Genomic DNA, 19,518 nt, shown 5'->3' on the forward strand with positions numbered 1-19,518 from the left:
AAAAAAAATTCCCCCAATAATAATGATAATAATAATGGAACCAGTACCGAACTTAGTATAGAACAGTTGGCAAAGAGTTTTGCATTCATGATCTCATTTAAACCACACAGCCCTTTAAGGGAAGTACTGTGGATATCATCCCCATTCTGAAGAAGAGGAAACTGAGGCTTAGTGGGGTGAATTGGATTGATCTTGTTCACACATAAGCAGGATTTGAATTCGGATCTTCCTGATACTTTCTCCACCATAGTGTGCTACCTAACAGCATCCAGGTGGGCTCTAAGCCGTGAAAGCTCCCCCCAAGGCCCATACAGAAAGGAGAGTAATGAATGATGAGGCCAGGGTGTTCCAAAAGGCATAGTGCTGTCTGGAGCTATTAAAGCTTAAAACTGAGATGCTGTATTTTATCCTGGAGGCAGAAGGGAGCTACCAGTTTATTGAGGAAGGGAGTAACATGGTGAGATCTACACATAAAGGAGTAATATACTTCAATATGAGCCGTGCTTAGGACCTGCATTTGCTGTGGAATCACTCTCTTCCTGGAGCTGAGCCAGGGCAGTGGCTCCCCTTTGATCTGGGGATTCCTCTTTGTCTTGTCTAAACCTTGCTAATTTCTGAACTCTGGCTTGAGACACAGTGCTCTAATCTTGATCCCCAGAACCTGGGTTCCCGTTTGGTCACTTATTCCCCCTTTCCTCTGCCTCCTCCTCTGCCCTGTGGATGCCTGGGGTGCCCTGGCACAAGCGTAGCACCATCCCTGGGCCATGGTGGGCACAGTGCTGAGCTTGGCAGCCAGAAGACAGGGTTCAGATCCCAGCTCTGTAACTTAATACTCATACAAGTCACTCAGCATCTGGGAGCTCGGGCCTCGTCAGTAATGTGGGGATTATAATTCTCACCTTGCCCATTTTATAGGTTTAGAAAGAAGGAATGAGAATGTGTGTTAAATGCTTTGTAAGCTTTAAAGCCTCATGTGTTAGTTACTGGTATAACACTTGTACTAACTAGACCCAAGGTGTTAGGTCGGAGCACTGGAGGACTTTGTAATCCTTAAAACACACGATGGGGGCAGCTCGGTGGTGCAGTGGATAGAGGACTGGCCCTGGAGTCAGGAGGACCTGAGTCAAACCTGGCCTCAGATGCATAACACTCACTAGCTGTGTGTCTCTGGGCAAGTCACTTAACCCCAATTGCCTCACCAAAACAAACAAACGAAAAACTATTAAAAAAAAACACATAATAACAATGATGATGACGTTGCCTCCTACAACCTCAAAATTCCAGACTACAGAAATATAGTTTAGTCATATAGGGTTTGGTCATAAGGGAAAAGAACATACAGTTCAACAACATGCAAGTGTCAGGTGATCAGAAGTATGCATAAAACAACACCACCCCCCATGCAGGCTAGGGTAGCTTCTGACTCTAAGTCATGTGAAAGCTTATCTCATTTATCCCAGCTAGGTCTTTTGTCCCCTTGATCTCCTCCAAGGCTCTGGCACATCATCTTCCCACTTCTCAAAAAAATAAATAATAACAATAGTAATAATAGTTAGCATTCGTTTAGCACTTTAAAATTTGCAAAGCAATTTACGCATGTTATCTCATTTTATCCTCACAGCAACCCTGAAACATAGGTACTATAATTATCCCCATTTTGCAGGTAGGGAAACTAAGGCAGGCAGACATGAGTTGTCAAGGGTCACAAGGTTAGCAACTGAGGCAGGCTCTCAATTCAAGTGTTCCTAACTCCAAGTCAGCTACTCTATCCACAGCAACACCTAGCTGCCTCTTTCTCCCCTGAACATCTTCCATGTAATTTTGGGATTTGCTCCCCCCTACCCCCCCCCACCCCCCACCCCAGCGTCTCTGGAAGGAATTCATTTGTCCATTCTATCATCACAGGCTCATCCTTTGCCTGTCAGGAAGGTTTTTGAGTAGTAGCTGGCTTCTGGTGCTTTAATCACAAAGATTTTATTAGGTGCTTTCTATATGCCAAGCACTATACTAAATGCTGGGGATAGAAGGAGAGACAAAGAGAGACAGAGAGAGAGAGAAGGAGTTCACATTTTAGTAAAGGAAAAAAACACATCTGAAAGGTTCCAGATTCAGGGTGCATAGAAAGGGCCCAGAAATACTAAGGATTTGGTGGCAGGTTGATGAAGAGACCCAGGCATCTTTAAGATGCATCAGCAGGTCAGATGGCAATGCCTGCGTGGAAAAGCAGAGCAGCTGTTAAGGCTCAGAGAAATCTGTGCCCAGAGGTACCCTGGAAAGACGTTCATTTTTCACAAATGCTCCATTAAATAGAAGGCAAGGATTTGCTTTTCTAGAAATCTTTGAAAGTACCAGCAAAGTCCAGTACAGTTGATTGGGTCTGCCTATTTAAATGTCTGAAGGTGTTTTGTTACAGTTTTTAGAGGAAGAATGAGAGGAAATGCCTCTTATGACATACTTTCTATCTTGAACTTTCACATAGACACACGCACACACATTTTAAAATTCATTTTCTTCCTTCCTAGGTTGTGAAATACCCACTTCATGCCATCATGGAGATCAAAGAGTACCTGATCGACATGGCTTCCAAAGCAGGCATGCATTGGCTCTCCAGCATAGTCCCAACCCATCACATCAATGCCCTCATCTTTTTCTTCATCATTAGCAACCTGACAATCGACTTTTTTGCATTCTTCATCCCATTAGTCATCTTCTACCTGTCTTTCATTTCCATGGTGATCTGCACCTTGAAGGTTTTTCAAGATAGTAAGGCCTGGGAAAACTTTCGGACCCTCACTGACTTACTGCTGCGCTTTGAGCCCAATTTGGATGTCGAGCAAGCCGAGGTTAACTTTGGCTGGAACCACTTAGAGCCCTACATCCACTTCCTGTTGTCTGTGTTCTTTGTCATTTTCTCTTTCCCCATAGCCAGCAAAGAGTGGATTCCTTGCTCAGAGCTGGCCATCATCTCCATTTTCTTCACCGTGACGAGTTACATGAGTTTAAGTACTTCAGCTGAGCCTTACACCAGAAGAGCGTTGGTGGTTGAAGTCACTGCTGGCCTGCTCTCTGTGTTGAGCACTTTTCCTGTAGATTGGCACTATCTGAAATTCCTTGGTCAAACATTTTTCACTGTGCCCATAGGCCACTTTATCATACTGAATGTGAGTATCCCATGTTTCCTATTCATGTACCTCTTTTACCTCTTCTTTAGGATGGCACAACTGAGGAATTTCAAAGGCACTTATTGCTACTTGGTCCCTTACTTGGTGTGTTTCATGTGGTGTGAACTCTCTGTTGTCATTCTGCTTGAGTCCTCCGGTCTTGGTCTTATCCGAGCATCAGTTGGCTATTTTCTGTTCCTCTTTGCCCTCCCAATTCTAGTAGTTGGCATTGCCTTGATGTGCATTGTCCAGTTTTCTAGATGGTTTGTCTCCTTGGAGCTCACCAAAATCATGGTCACCATGGCGCTGTGCAGTATACCCCTACTCTTACGCTGGTGGACAAAAGCCAGCTTCTCTGTGGTTGAGATGGTGAAGTCCTTAACCAAGAGCTCCATCGTCAAGCTTATCCTTGTGTGGATCACAGCCATTGTGCTCTTCTGTTGGTTCTATGTCTACCGATCAGAAGGAATGAAAGTCTACAACTCCACTTTGACCTGGCAACAGTATGGCTTCCTGTGTGGACCCCGGGCCTGGAAGGAAACCAACATGGCACGCACACAGATTTTGTGCAGCCACCTGGAAGGACACAGGGTCACATGGACAGGACGGTTCAAATACGTCAGGGTTACCGATATTGATAACAGTGCCGAGTCTGCAATAAACATGCTCCCATTCTTCATTGGAGACTGGATGAGGTGCTTATACGGCGAGGCCTACCCCAACTGCCTCCCTGGAAACATTAGCACTGCAGAAGAAGAGCTCTGTCGGCTCAAATATCTTGCCAAACATGAGTGCCACATTAAAAAGTTTGATAGGTACAAATTTGAAATAACGGTGGGCATGCCCTATAGCAACACTGGAAACAAGACCATTGAAGAAGACGATATTACCAAGGATATTGTACTGAGGGCCAGCAGCGAGTTCAAAAACATCTTACTGCACCTGAGACAGGGCAGCGTTATTGAATTTAGCACAATTCTAGAAGGTCGACTAGGCAGCAAGTGGCCAGTCTTTGAACTGAAGGCAATCAGCTGTCTCAACTGCATGGCCCAACTTGCCCCCGCTAAGCGACATGTGAAGATCGAGCATGACTGGAGAAGCACCGTACATGGCGCCATTAAGTTTGCGTTTGATTTTTTCTTCTCTCCCTTCTTAGCAGCAGCTTGATAGGGTCACAGCCTATCCAGTGGGTAGTGCCATGCAGTATGCCTAGATTACACTGTTCCTATTACTCTAAGCTTGACTTCTTCACCAGGCTGGCTGTAACATTACATTTAGAATTGTGTGTTAATTCAGCGTGTTGATTCTCTACCACTGGCATTTACGTGGTCCCAAGTCCTAATGAACTTGGTGTAAAAAAAAAAACTATTTGACTTTTTCTGTTTACGAATGCAGACTATCATTGGAAATTGCATGCACACAGGCTTATCTAAAACCCAAAATTTGCTGTGGTCGTTGGAATAAAAAAAAAAAGCTTGATATTAAAAGCACTTTATAGGTGATACCTCTCCCCTGTTATATACCTTTGGATTTATTGTTGTTGTTATTGTTTAAAAATATGAGCAGAAAGTATCTGGTGTGCAAGTAAAGTTACATTAATTTGTATATATTCAGTTGTCAACACTAGTTTTAACTGTATTCTGAGTGTGGTGACATAAAACTAACTGAGCTCAGGTGGGTTTTGAATTGAGCTTTAGGTTTATTTCATAGGCCAGAGTTTTCAGATGCAATGGGACACGACTTTGGTTGAAAATATATTCCATGCCAGATTTCAGTGTACATACAGCATATTGCCTTGAATGGTTTCAAAATCCTGTATAAAATGACTACTGTTTGTGGGAATGTGCCGAGTCTAATCTATATTGATTTGTGAAATACACCTCAGCGCTGGGCGCTCTGCCCCAAGTATTCACAAAAGTTTGGTGATCTTTCATGCTGTACAGCAGAAAAGTCAGGGGCCAGAAGAGGCTGAAATAAAACATTTGTGGTCATATCCTTGGTTGGTGCGATTTGAAAACTTTCTTGCGGCATACGAGCACAAAGAATAGAAACTGATTTTGCCTGATTTGGGACACTTGATTTATTAAATACAAACAACTTAAGTACTTTTGTCCATGAACCTTTTTTATTCTTGGAAAAATGAGCACTAAGTTAAAAGGTACCCAGAACTAATCAGTGAATCAACAAGAATTCATCAAACTATGTGCTGGGGATACAAAGAAAGACAAAAACAGCCACGGCCCTCTTGGAGCTGACATCCCAATAGAGGAAGCAACATACACATATACAGGTATGGAGGAGAGGCACTCAAATTATATACAAAGTAATCTTAGAGGTGAGATTGTCCTAGTAGCTTGGAGAACCAGGAAATGGCTTTTGCAAAAGGTGGCTCTTGAGCTGAGAAAACTAGGAAAAGGAAAAGATGGTGGTGAGTAGGGAGGGCACCCTGCTTACCCTGTTCAGTTATAGACACAGGGATGAGAAGTAGAAAGTCATGCATGAGGCACAGCAAGTAGACCAGGCTGGACCATATAGTGTGTAGAGGAAGTATTGTACAAGAAGACTAGAAAAACGGAAACGGACCAGATTGTGAAGAGCGTTAGATGCCAAAAACAGTTTATATATGATCCGAGAGGCAATAACAGAAAAGCCCACTGGAATGTAAATACTGGGATGACATTCTTATTTAACACATTTTTGGAATATCCACAGTGGCCTGAAAGAAGCATGTTTAAGTGTGTCATAAGTATACTCTGTGTGCATATTCAAGTTCAATTTAACAAACATTTATTAAGCACCTACTATAGGCAAGCACTAAACTGAAATAAAACATCTGAGGAGCTTGAATCTCTCTGACTATAACTCTTAGATATGAAAAGTAATTTCAAAAGGGCAAATCAGGAAAAGCCTTGTGTAGGAGGTGATGCCAGAGATGTGTTTTAAAGGAAGCCAGGGACTCTGAGGCAGAAATGAGAAAGTGTATTCCAGACATGGGGTACCACTTTTGCAATGCCATGAAGGCAGGAGATTAAAAATTATGTATTGGGAACTGGGATCGGGATAGAGAGTGTTACAGGCAGAAAAATATGAAATAAGAGCAGAAAATTAAGTAGGAAACATCATGGATTATGTGTGTATATATTTATATTTCATATATAGATATATATATACACACATAGATATAGGTATATAGATATTCTCTCCAATAAATATTGCAACTCTTCCTCATCTTAGTAAAGGGGCATTGTAGCTAAAATTCACCACCATGCGGCGAGCATCCTGCTTATTAGCCTCACTGTACTTAGCCTGATGGGCAGCTAGGTGGTACAGTGGATAGAATACCAGGCCTGGAGTCAGGAAGACCTGAGTTCAAATTTGGCCTTACACACTTACTAGCTATGTGACGCTGGGCAAGTCACTGTTTTGTCTCAGTTTCCTCATCTGTAAAATGAGCTGGAGAAGGAAATGGCAAACCTCCTTAGTGTCTTTGCCAAGAAAACCCCAAACAGGGTCATGAAGAGTCGGACTCAACTGAAACAACTGAACAACAACAGACATAGCAGAGCCATACATCTCATTCCTAGGTCCATATTCAAACCTTTTTTCAGCTTAATTAACCTATCTGTGCTTGCATTCTTATCTCATGACATTCAAAAGCTCAGGATCACTTCCAGCCACAAAAATGTCAAGGATGTACATGTACACTTTGGTTTACATGCAGATTGTTTATAGCTATACCTTTTTTTAGACCCCTCATGGCATCTAAATATTGTATATTTAATTCAATAGATTAGAAGACGTGTGCTTCATCATACTATCTGCAAGAAGAAAGAGATCTTGGTATCTAGTCCAAAGTCCTCATATTACCATATTACCACCTCCTATAAACTCCAGTGATTTCCCTGTAATCTGCAGGATCAACTGCAAAATCTCCTATTTGGCTTTTAAAGTCCTACACAACTGGCCCCCCTTCTAGTCTCCTTACACCCCATTTTTCTCCAGATATTCTGAGATCCAGAGACCCTGGCCTCTTTGCTGTTCCTCACATGGTACTCCAGCAGTTTCTCTGGATGTCTCCATACACAGAATGCCCTCCCTCTTCATCATTCAAGCCCCAACAAAAATTCTACCTTCTGCAAGAAGTCTTTTCTTGATCTTCACTAATCTCAGTGCCTTTCCTCTGTTGATCATCTCCAATTTATCCTGCCTATGTCTTGTTTTTACGTAGTTGCTTGCATGTTGTTTCTCATTAGAATGGGAGCTCATTAAACAGCAGGAACTATATAGTAAATGCTTAAATGCATTAACTGACTGACTGAGGTCGCAAGAATCTAAGTGACTTGTACAGTCCCACAGGAACAGAATTTGCGCCTGTGTCCTTAAACTCCCAAATCTTAATCTGATGCACTTGGCTTACCCGTGATGAGAAAATGAGGCAACTGCCCATGTCTCAGAGCATTTATATAGGTGTTCTCAAGGGGACACAGGTCACCTTAGCTCTCAATTTATAATGGCCTTTGTAAATTCTGGAATGTGATTAACTTTGTCTCTGTCTCTCCCTTAGTGGCAAGTTAACCAAGCAGTGTGTCTGTTTCCTCTTAATTTGCAATAGAGAATTCTCAGCAGATGAAAATCAAGTCCGAACCAAATTAAAGTCTCTTTGACTTGACCTTTTAATCGCGTCCACAGTGCCCCACTGACTTTCTAGCTTATCCACAGCCCAACCTTCTGTTCACCCACATTTGGGACTTTGTTCTTTCTTTTCCTGTTACAGCCCAAAGTGAGGCCCAGTTACTACAGATGTTACATCTCCAAGTGCTATAATCCTTCCGTTTCTAAGGAGTGTTTAACATAAAAGAAATGGTTACTTTGCTGGATATTGAGGGACTTTTTCAGACACATAGAAAGTTCTACGTATGTGCGTGGCCCTTATCATCTTACATTTTTCCAATTGTGAAGAGATGTTGGAATGTGACCTTTGAAAACTTCAGTCCACTTTTTGACTCTTGACCCAGCCTCCAAAGTCATAGGATCATAGAAAGCCCTAGAAAGGACCATAGGATTCTCTTAATCAGGAGTTCATAATGTGGGGACCCTTGCTTAGGCAAGAATCCATAAACTTGGATGGGGAAAATACATCTTTGTTTTCATTAACTTTTAACTGAAATTTAGCATTTCCTTCAATTATTTAGAAACATTATTCTGAAGTTTCCCTTAACTGCCAAAATTGCCCACGACATGCAAAAGGCTAAAAATAAAGGATCCAGACTGTCTTTATCTCCCTGTTCCCATTTTATTGATGAGAAACATTGAGGTTCAAATTGATTAATAAGGAAACGGATTGCAGAATGGATTAAAAGACACATAATCCTACAATATGTTGTTTACAGGAAACATTTGAAAAAGAGTGACACATACAGGGTAAAGGTAAAAGGCTGGAGCAGAATATATTCTGTGGCAGCTGAAGTAAAAAAAGCAGGGGTAGCAATCCTGATCTCAGACAAAGCAAAAGCAAAAATAGATCTAATCAAAAGAGATAAGGAAGGAAACTACATCCTGCTAAAAGGCACCAGAGACAATGAAGTAATATCATTACTAAACATATATGTACCAAATGGTATAGCATCCAAATTCTTACAGAAGTTCAGGGAGTTACAGGAAGAAATAGACAGCAAAACTATACTAGTGGGGGACCTAATCCTCCTCTCGGCACTAGATAAGTCTAACCACAAAATAAACAAGAAAGAAGTTAAGGAGGTGAATAGAACATTAGAAAAGTTAGGTATGATAGACCTCTGGAGAAAATTGAACAGGGATAGAAAGGAATATACTTTTTTCTCGGCAGTACATGGCACATACACAAAAATCGACCACATACTAGGGCATAAAAACCTCACAATCCAATGCAGAAAGGCAGAAATATTAAATGCATCCTTTTCAGATCATGACACAATAAAAATTATATGTAATAAAGGGCCATGGAAAGATAGACTAAAAAATAATTGGAAACTAAATAATCTAATCCTAAAAAATGATTGGGTCAAACAACAAATCATAGAAACAATCAATAATTTCATTCAAGAGAATGACAATAATGAGACAACATACCAAAACCTGTGGGATGCAGCGAAAGCAGTTCTTAGAGGAAGTTTTATATCTCTAAATGCTTACATAAATAAAATAGAAAAAGAGGAGATTAATGAATTGGGCATACAACTAAAAAAACTAGAAAAAGAACAAATTAAAAATCCTCAACTAAACACCAAATTAGAAATATTGAAAACCAAAGGAAAAATTAATAAAATTGAAATTAAGAAAACTATTGAACTAATAAATAAAACTAAGAGCTGGTTTTATGAAAATTAACCTTTGGTTAATTTAATTAAAAAAAAGAAGAAAACCAAATTACTAGTATCAAGAATGAAAAGGGCAAAGCTACCACCAAGGAAGAGGAAATTAAAACAATAATTAGGAATTATTTTGCCCAACTATATGCCAACAAATTTGACAATCTTAGTGAAATGGATACATATTTACAAAAATATAAATTGCCCAGATTAACCAAAGAGGAAGTAAAATACTTAAATAACCCCATCTCAGAAAAAGAAATTGAACAAGCCATTGATGAACTCCCTAGGAAAAAATCTCCAGGGCCAGATGGATTTACATGCAATTCTATCAAACATTTAAAGAACAATTAATTCCAATACTATATAGACTATTTGGGAAAATAGGTGAAGAAGGAGTCTTACCAAATTCTTTTTATGATACAAATATGGTGTTGATACCTAAACCAGGAAGAGTCAAAATAGAGAAAGAAAATTATAGACCAATTTCTCTAATGAATATAGATGCAAAAATTTTAAACAAAATACTAGCAAATAGATTGCAGCAACTTATCACAAGAATAATACACTATGACCAGGTAGGATTTATACCAGGAATGCAGGGTTGGTTCAATATTAGGAAAACTATCAGCATCATTGAGCATATCAACACAAAACCAACAGAAACCACATGATCATCTCAATAGATGCAGAAAAAGCTTTTGATAAAATACACCCATTCCTATTAAAAACACTAGAAAGCATAGGTATAAATGGAGTCTTCCTTAAAATAATAAATAGCACATATCTAAAACCTTCAGCAAGCATTATATGTAATGGGGACAGGCTAGAAGCATTTCCAATAAGATCGGAGTGAAACAAGGATGTCCATTATCACCACTGTTATTCAATATTGTACTGGAAACCTTAGCTTTAGCAATAAGAGAAGAAAAAGAAATTGAAGGCATTAGAATAGGCAAAGAAGAAACAAAGCTATCACTCTTTGCAGATGACATGATGATATACTTAGAGAATCCTAGAGAATCAAGTAAAAAACTACTTGAAATAATAAACAACTTTAGCAAAGTTGCAGGCTATAAAATAAACCCACATAAATCATCAGCATTTCTATATAACCAACAAAGCCCAACAGCAAGAGATAGAAAGAGAAATCCCATTTAAACTTACTGTAGACATTATAAAATATTTAGGAGTCTACCTCCCGAAACAAACCCAGGAACTCTATGAACACAATTACAAAACACTTTTCACACAAATAAAATCAGATCTAAATAATTGGAAAAACATCAGTTGCTCATGGGTAGGGAGCTAATATAATAAAAATGACAATCCTACCTAAGCTAATTTACTTATTCAGTGCCATACCAATCAAACTACCAAAAATATTTTATAGAGTTAGAAAAAATAATAACAAGATTCATTTGGAAAAACAAAAGGTCCAGAATATCAAAGGAACTAATGAAAAGAAATGCAGGGAAGGTGCCTAGCATTCCAGATCTTAAATTGTATTATAAAGCAGCAATCATCAAAACTGCTTGGTACTGGCTAAGAAATAGGGAGGTGGATCAGTGGAATAGGTTAAATATGCAAGACACAGTAGTCAATGACTATAGTAATCTATTATTTGATAAACCCAAAGACCCCAGCTTCTGGGATAAGAACCCACTCTTTGAAAAAAACTGCAGGGAAAACTGGAAAAGAGTATGGAAGAAACTAGGCATAGACCCAAATCTCACACCATATACCAAAATAAAGTCAAAATGGGTTCATGACTTAGATATAAAGGCTGATACCATAAGTAAACTGGGAGAACAAGGAATAGTTTACCTATCAGATCTATGGAGAACAGAAGAATTCATGACCAAACAGGAGATAGAGAACATTATGAAAAGCAAAATGGATAATTTGTTACATTAAATTGAAAAGTTTTTGTACAAAAAGCCAATGCAACTAAGATTAGAAGGAAGGTAGAAAATTGGGAAAGAATTTTTACAACAGTCTCTCTGATAAAGGCCTCATTTCTAAAATATATAGAGAATTAAGACAAATTTATAAGAACACAAGCCATTCCCCAATTGATAAATGGTCAAAGGATATGAACAGACAGTTCTCAGATGAAGAAATTAAAGCCATCTATAGTCATATGAAAAAATGCTCTAAATCATTATTGATTAGAGAAATGCACATCAAAACAATTCTGAGGTACCATATCACACCTATCAGATTGGCCAACATGAAAAAACAGGAAAATGATAAATGTGGGAGAAGATGTGGGAAAATTGGAACACTAATACATTGTTGGTGAAGTTGTGAAATGATCCAACCATTTTGGAGAACAATTTGGAACTATGCCCAAAGGGCTACAAAAATGTGCATGCCTTTGATCCAGCAATAGCACTTCTAGGGCTATATCCCAAAGAGATCAAACAAATGGGAAAAGGACCCACATGTACAAAAATATTCATAGCAGCTCTTTTTGTGGTGGCAAAGAATTGGAAATTGAGAGGATGCCCATCAGTTGGGGAATGGCTGAGCAAGTTGTGGTATATGAATGTAATGGAATACTACTGTTCTATAAGAAATGATGAACAGGCTGACTTCAGAAAAACCTGGAAGGGACTTATATGGTCTGATGCTGAGTGAAGTGAGCAGAACCAAGAGGACTTTGTACACAATAACAGCCATGTTATGCAATGACTACGATTGTTAAACTGAACCCTTCTCAGCATTACGAGGATCTAAGACATCTCCAGAGGCCTCAGGATGGAAAATGCTGTCCACATCCAAAGAAAGAACTATGGAAGTCGAATCGCTATCACTTATTTTTACCTTCTGTTGAGTTTTGTTTCATCTTTCTGATGGTTCCTCCTATTGGTTTTAATTTTTACTTACAACTTCACTAATGTGAAAATATGTTTCATGGGTATGCAAATGTAAAGCCTATATCAGATTGTGTGCCATCTTGGGGAGGGTGGGGGAGAGGGAAGGGGGAGAAAAATTTTCAACTCAAAAGCATATGGAAGTGATTGTTGATAAATCAAAATAAATTAATAAAATTTTAAAAAATAAAATAAAAATAAATGAATAAATAAATGCATGAATAAACAAATTGATTAATAAGTACTTTGACCAAAGCCACACGGGTAGTAACAGAATTTGGAATCTAGGCCCAGGCTTTGTGATTCCAATTTCAGTGTTTACCCTGTTAAATGGCTTGAACAAATTGCTTCTTTTTTCTGAGCCTCAGTTTCATCATCTGTAAAATGGAGATGACAATACTTGCCTACCTCACTGGACAAGCCTTAAAGACCTATGGAGACAACTATGACCTGTTGGGTTATTTAACACAGATGATGCTAGCCTTAAAGTCTTGGGTTGTGGAATAATGATAAACCTTAGAATCTTAGAACTAGAAGGGACTTCATAATGTGCTTTACACATTTGTGGAATGCTTTCTTCACAACTAGAGTATAAGGCAGATAATTCATTCCCTCAATTTTACAGGTGAAGAAACTGAGGTTCAGATTAAATGACTGTCCTCATTCATGGGCTATTCATTGGTGGAAGAGGAACTCAAAATACAGGCGTTTTGACTCCCAGGCCAGGGTTCTCCCATTATGTCATTTGGCTTCATGGAAGGCTAATGATATCTCAGTGAGGGAGATAAATTAACCCCCCCCAAAATTTCATCATTTTGTCTTTCTCACATACTCTACCCATGGTCTATGTCCTCTCCCTTCTCCCCACCCCCTACACACACACACACACACACACACACACACACACACACACACACACACACACACACACACACACCCCTTCCCATGCTACACATGAGCTTTGCTGGTGTGGCAATCTGATTCATTTATCACATGCTCCTGCACAAGGGAGCTGCCTTTCCCCCTCTTTCTTTCTCTCTCCAGCTCACAGCCCAATTTTTCTTATAAAGGGGAAGTTTGGTGCATCTCTGCCTGCCTTAATCCTTCCAAAGGAGAGTTCTCATCTTAGGAAAACCCTCTCACTTGGCTGCTTCATACGTAAGGACCTTGGAAGGTCTGCAGGCTGTACTCATTGGCTGGGTGAGATGTAAGCCTAGTTCAATAACTGTCCCTACCTGATCATGCCACTAGGGTGAACATGGTAGATTATTAGCACTGAATGGTGCCTTAGAAATCAATCAATCAATAAGCATTTATTAAGCACCTACTATAGGTCAGGCACTATGCGGTTCCAGAATCTCCTCCACAGGCCTCCCCAACAGGGCTATCCAGGCGCCACTTAAACAACCCTGCCCCCAGTTTTAAGAAGCTTACTCCCTTATTAAAAAATTACACTGTTATTTCTAAGTGTATGAAGTCTTTTCCTATATTAAACTGCTTTCCTATAACTTCCATCCACATGAGGCTGTGGCATAGTGTATAAAAGACTGGGCTTGGAGTCAGGAAGACTGGATTCAGGTCCTGCATCTGGTGCTAACAATGTAGACACTGATATGTCACAACCTCTCTGTTCCCAGCCAATAAAGACTATGCAAAAGATCAGTTGGCTTCAATGAGAGTTCCTTGAACGGATCAAATCACAAGTCGCAAACAAATGGGGTGGGGGTGGGGAACAACCTTCCACCTAGATCCCCAGAGGGAGAAGCCAGAATTAATGTTTATTGAATTAATGGGAGCCAGCAGAATAAATCTGATCTCTTTTCCACATGGCAGATAACTATCATATTCCTCCCAAATCTGTGGTGCTCTAGGCTAAGAGCTTCAATGATTTTATTGTTTAGAGGGTGATGTGGTTTCCTGATCCAAGTATGGTGTCAGAGAAAGAGCATCAGATTGGGAATCAGATTGCCTGAGGGGCTCGAGTTCAGGGTCCCCCATTCCTTCACTATGTGACCTCCCACTCCTCAGCTCTAAGGTCCTTATCTGTAAAATGGGAGGGGGGTGGAAGGAAGGATCTGGGATGTTGTTTCCAGCCCTATCAATTCCCTGATCCTGTGAGTGCATCAAACACCAATTTGGCCTGGAGAGCCTTAGAAGAGAGAAGATGTGGACACAGGAGAGGGAAGATCGCTGTGGACATGTTTTATACAGCTCACAATTTGTTTCAGTTGTTTTTCATTCATGTCCAACTCTTCATGACCCCATTTGGGGTTTTCTTGGCAGAGACACTGGAGTGGTTTGCCATTTCCTTCTCCAGCTCATTTTCCAGATGAGGAACTGAAGCATACAGGGTTAAGTGACTTGTCCAGGGTCACATAGCTAGTAAGTGTCCAAGGCCAGATTTGAACTCAAGAAGATGAGTCTTCCCAACTCCAGACCCAGCATTCTATCCACTGTGCCACCTAGCTACCTACAATTTGTACCTGAGGCCTATTGATTTCAGAAGGGTTCAGAAGAAACCCAGAAGTTGCAAAAGGTCCTCAGATTAGGTTCAGCTTTAACAATAAAACACTCACATTTCCCTAGCACTTTAAAGTTTACAAAACACTTTTATCACTCCATTTGTGAGCAAAGGAGGGCATGGTTTTTTTGCTTTATCAGACTGTATTTCCATACATGTCAGGAGTTTCTAGGAAGGAAGGACCCCTATCAATTCAGACTAGCATCTTCTCTGTAACTTACAATCTTTTAAAAAAAAATTTTATTTTTCCCCCAATTACAAATTTTAACATTCATTTTTTAAAATTTGAGTTCCAAATTTTTCCCCCACCTTCTTCACCTCCCCTTTCCCTGAGATGGTAAGAAATTTGATATAGGTTATATATATTCAATCATGCAAAACAAGAGAGAGAGAGAGAGAGAGAGAGAGAGAGAGAGAGAGAGAGAGAGAGAGAGAGAGAGAGATCTCAGGAACCTTGGGGACACTCAAAATTAGGGGGTGATACATGGATGACAGCAAACCAGGTGACTGAGAAGGAGTGGTCCGATGGGCAGGAGGAGAACCAAAGAAAAACAATGTCAAAAACTCATAGAGTTTAGAATTTCCAGGAGGAGGGGACAGTTGACATGGCCATGGAATTTCAGGTCCTTCTCTTGATTGTCCCTGTCCAACCACTGTCTTAGCTTCAAAGACCAACAATTCCTTTTAATTACCTAGAACTGACAGAGATCCAGTGAGCTCGTTCCCTTTGGGCCTCTAAAGCCTTTTATCCTATTTTAGGAGAGCAGAATAATGACCCTGTGCTCCATCAGGTGGCACTCAAAGCTTGCACTTGGTCTTTTTCACAGACACACACAGAGATACCCAACGCTTAGTAAAATGTTGGCAGAGGCCAGCTTAGGATTTCTAGGCATTCAACAGCAGTTAGGTAATTGAAAATAGAGAGCCCTGGTAACCTTTCCCACAGAAGCCCAGGAAATCTGTTTAGTCCTGTCCATCCAGTGTGTCTGCAAACTGACTCTGCTCCAGTGAGAATGATTGAAACAGAGTTCCCAATGTGGGTCACTGTCAGGAAGATGGTTAATCTGTTCAGTTCTGAACAAAGGCCCTGAGGTTAAAGGGGAAGGAGGAAAGCAATGGTGGCTGCCAGGGCTTTAGAAAAGTACTCAAGTTGGGAGTGGTAGGACTGGAAGAGCCTTAGGACAAAAGAAATAGGATGTTACAGTTGGAAAAGCCCTTAAACATTGAATGTCTGACCTGGAAGAGGCCACAGAACACAGAATATGTGAACTGGAAAGGACCTTAAAACTCAAAATGTCTAAGCTAGAAAGGATCTTAGAACACAGAATATCTGAGCTAGAAGGAACCTTAGAACATAGAATGTATGATCTAAAAGAGACCTTAGAACAGAGGATATCTGAACTGGACGGGACCTTAGAACATGTATTATCTTCTGAAAGATACCTTTAGAATGTAGACTGAGAAAGAATGGCTCTTAGAACATAGAAGGTCTGAGCTAGAATGTCCCAGGTGGATGACACTTGGGAATAGACTGTGCTCAATTCTTTTTTAAGAGCACACGCTATGTTTAAGGGACTCTATATTATGAGCAGTGGGAAGTACAGAAATAAGTAAGCTGTAACTCTCACCCTCAATGGAACTTTTAGACTAATAGAAATGTACTTTTTACAAGATTTTCAAGATTTTACAAGAAATGTACTTTTTACAAGATTTACAAGACTAATAGAAATGTACTTTTTACAAGATGTGTGTTTTCTTTGGGGTAGAGAACTCCCGATGAGGAAACTCCTTATAACAATCCACACTTTATCCATTAGACCTTTTAGTCTAGGAGAATTGCCTTGAGGATTGATAGATTAAGTGCCTTGCCTAGGGTCACCCTGCCAGTGTGTCAGAGAGCAGACTTGAACCCAGGGCTTCCTGGCTCCGAGGGAAGCATTCTATCCTCTAGTGTAGAGCAAGGTAGCCTGTATATACCTTTCTAAGAAGTGTCATTTAAAAAGGGTCATTTTTTGAGTCCTACCCTGTTGGTTGCACCCTAAGAGGCCATCCATCTTGCCAACCCCTAGGTAAAGCTCTATTCCAAGCCATTGTAAAGGATTTAGACAAAAGCCTAAGGTTCAACCCAGAAGCCATTATCGGAGAATTCAGGTCTTCATCACCTCTCACTCTATTTCAGCAGCCTCTTAAATTCCTTATTGGCGCTGTATTGACTCTGGAATCAAATCTTTATCTCATTGTTTTTAATTTTTATTTTTGTATGTTTTATAATATATATCATGATTAACTTAGTGAACACATATATAATTTATGAATAAATACATTATATATGGGAGGTTTTGCTCAAGCATCTTTTACTGATCAAAATAGTTTGGAAACCAATGATCTAGAAGCTAGCTAAGGACCCTGTTAGAAGTGTCAGTGGATTCAATTGTCAATGTCAATAGCAGTTTTTATTTGTAGAGGTTCTAATCATGGCTGTGCCAATAACTTATTGTTTCCGTCTTAAAACACTATACAAATGCAAGTTATGGTTACTATCAGTTTTCCTTTTAAAATTAATTTTTTTGGTTTGCAATTAGCAGTCATTTGTTTTTTCTTCCTTCTACTTCCTCTTCCCTTCCCTTGGAATAAAAGAAGAAGGGGAAAAAAAGTAAGAAAAATGAAACCCTTGTAATAAATATACAGAGGTTGGCAAAATAAGTCCCCATTTTGCCCACATCCAAAAATGTGTGTCTTATTCTGCATTGAGTCCTTCAATGTTCTGCCAGGTGTTGGGTAACTTGCTTTATCGTTGGTCCTCTGGAATCATGGAATATTGTCGTGCCATAAGATTACAACAATCTAGCTCTGAGTTAAGTTCCAACCAAGCTGGATGATGGCTGTCTCATTCCCGGATCCCATTCTGCCCTCTCTCGGCTTGCTCACACTGTCCTGTTAGTGATTTGATCTATCCTTTCGAGTCTCAAGATTATTCTCCAAGGCAGAGAAGGTACAAGCAAAATAAGAAGTCCTTCTGCCTTCTCTCTCATCCAGTAATCCTTTGTTCTTGAAGAGGACCAATGGCGTTGTGAGGGTACAGCTTTTCAAAAGGAAGATCTTAGAATATAAAAGATAAAATCCCAAAAGTAGAATGCCACTGCTGACAATTTATATGTAGCCTTTTATGGTTTGCAAAGCCTGTATTGTCTCATGTGTTCTTTACAACAGCTCTAAGAGAGAGGTGCTATTATTATCCCCATTTTACAGACAATGAAACTGAAGTCCAGTGAGGTCACATGCTTTGCTTAGGGTCACACGGCTAGGATCAGAGGCAGAATTGAAACCCAGCTCTTAAAAGGCCAGTGCTCCATCCACAATTCCATGATGCCTTTCTAGAAGGGCATCTAGAGTTCATTTCCTTCAACCTCATCATTTTATAGATGGGCAAACAGTCCTGAGAGAAGGGAAGTGACTTCCCTGAAATGATGGAGCTGGCAAGCAGCAAAGCTGAACTCCAGCCCAGTCCTTCTGTCTTTGAGGCCAGCACTCTCTCCACTCTACTGCATTTCCTGGCGGCTTGGGCCAAACCTTGTCATTCAGATGACATTGAGGCTAAGAAAACTGTTTGGCGAAGATGCTTCCCTTCCTAGGAAAGGGCTGTCACTGTTAGACACGAATCACTGAAGCTTGGCATTCTCCCCCCAGGTTCTAAGAGCTTCTGTGGTTGCTAGGAGACAGTCCTGGAAGTCTTCCAGAGAAGATTTGTTAACCTGCAAGAAAGTATAATTTCCAAACGTAGAGAAGGTGCAATTACAAAGATTCAGTGGTTTTTCTCCTTTTCTTTTCCAGGGGTGCTTGAGAGAAGTAATTGAGGAAGTATACAGGTGTTCCCACTACATCAAAGTAATGCCATCTTGTTTTCTTTTCACTAACAGACCATTTGCTTTTGATTTAAATATTTAGCCAGAAGGACCACTGTCTTCCCATTTCTCTACAAATCTTCCAAGGTTCCTTGAAACAGAATTGGTTGACCACCCAATTTGTTTTCTGCTCAAAGAAGATGTCTCACCATTCCTTCTTGATGGAATAATCCCAGGGAGGAAAACTATTCTTCAAAGGCGTTTTATTTTTGTTTGTTTGTTTCTATTCTCTCTGGGCCGTGTTGAAGGTATTTGGATCTAGAATCAGATCTGGGTTCAAATTCCAGTATAATTTTAAATGAGTCATTTCAACTCTCTGGGTCTCAGTTTCTTCCTCTGTAAAACAAAGGAGCTGGATTCATGGCCTTTAAGCCTTTTCTAACACAAAAAGTATATCTTTGGCATACAACCCGAAGCAAACTGGCTCCTGGGGTTTGGGAGAGATATTGTCTGGGTAGGATTGGAGAGTGAGGAAAGTGGTGAAATCGAAGACCTCTTCTGATCCCTGCCGTAGTTTTGCCCCCAAAGCTAATCTCTCATTCTCCCCTCTTCCCTTTCTCTCCTCCTCCATCTTTAATCATCACCTCTCTCAAGCACCTTTAACCTCCTCCTCTCCACTAGCTGGCAACGAACAGTTTGTTTCTCTGTGAATTGTGGGGAGAATGATTCCTATTTGATAGATGATGGGAAAGTGTTATCACTTTTGTT

At 40.1% G+C, this 19,518-nt stretch overlaps 1 protein-coding gene across 1 annotated transcript in view; it reads left to right on the forward strand.

The window, feature by feature from the left end:
• Positions 1-5,154, forward strand: part of WFS1 (wolframin ER transmembrane glycoprotein) — a 53,864-nt gene extending 48,710 nt beyond the window's left edge. Inside the window, 1 exon segment of the mRNA XM_078149025.1 lies at positions 2,523-5,154. Within this exon segment, the coding sequence (XP_078005151.1) occupies positions 2,523-4,328 (1,806 nt within the window). The 3' untranslated portion in view covers positions 4,329-5,154.
• Positions 5,155-19,518: the final 14,364 nt, after the last annotated feature.

Source organism: Phascolarctos cinereus, unplaced genomic scaffold, assembly GCF_003287225.1.
Source record: "Phascolarctos cinereus isolate Bilbo 61053 unplaced genomic scaffold, phaCin_HiC Scaffold_9;HRSCAF=440, whole genome shotgun sequence".
Taxonomy (NCBI): domain Eukaryota; kingdom Metazoa; phylum Chordata; class Mammalia; order Diprotodontia; family Phascolarctidae; genus Phascolarctos; species Phascolarctos cinereus.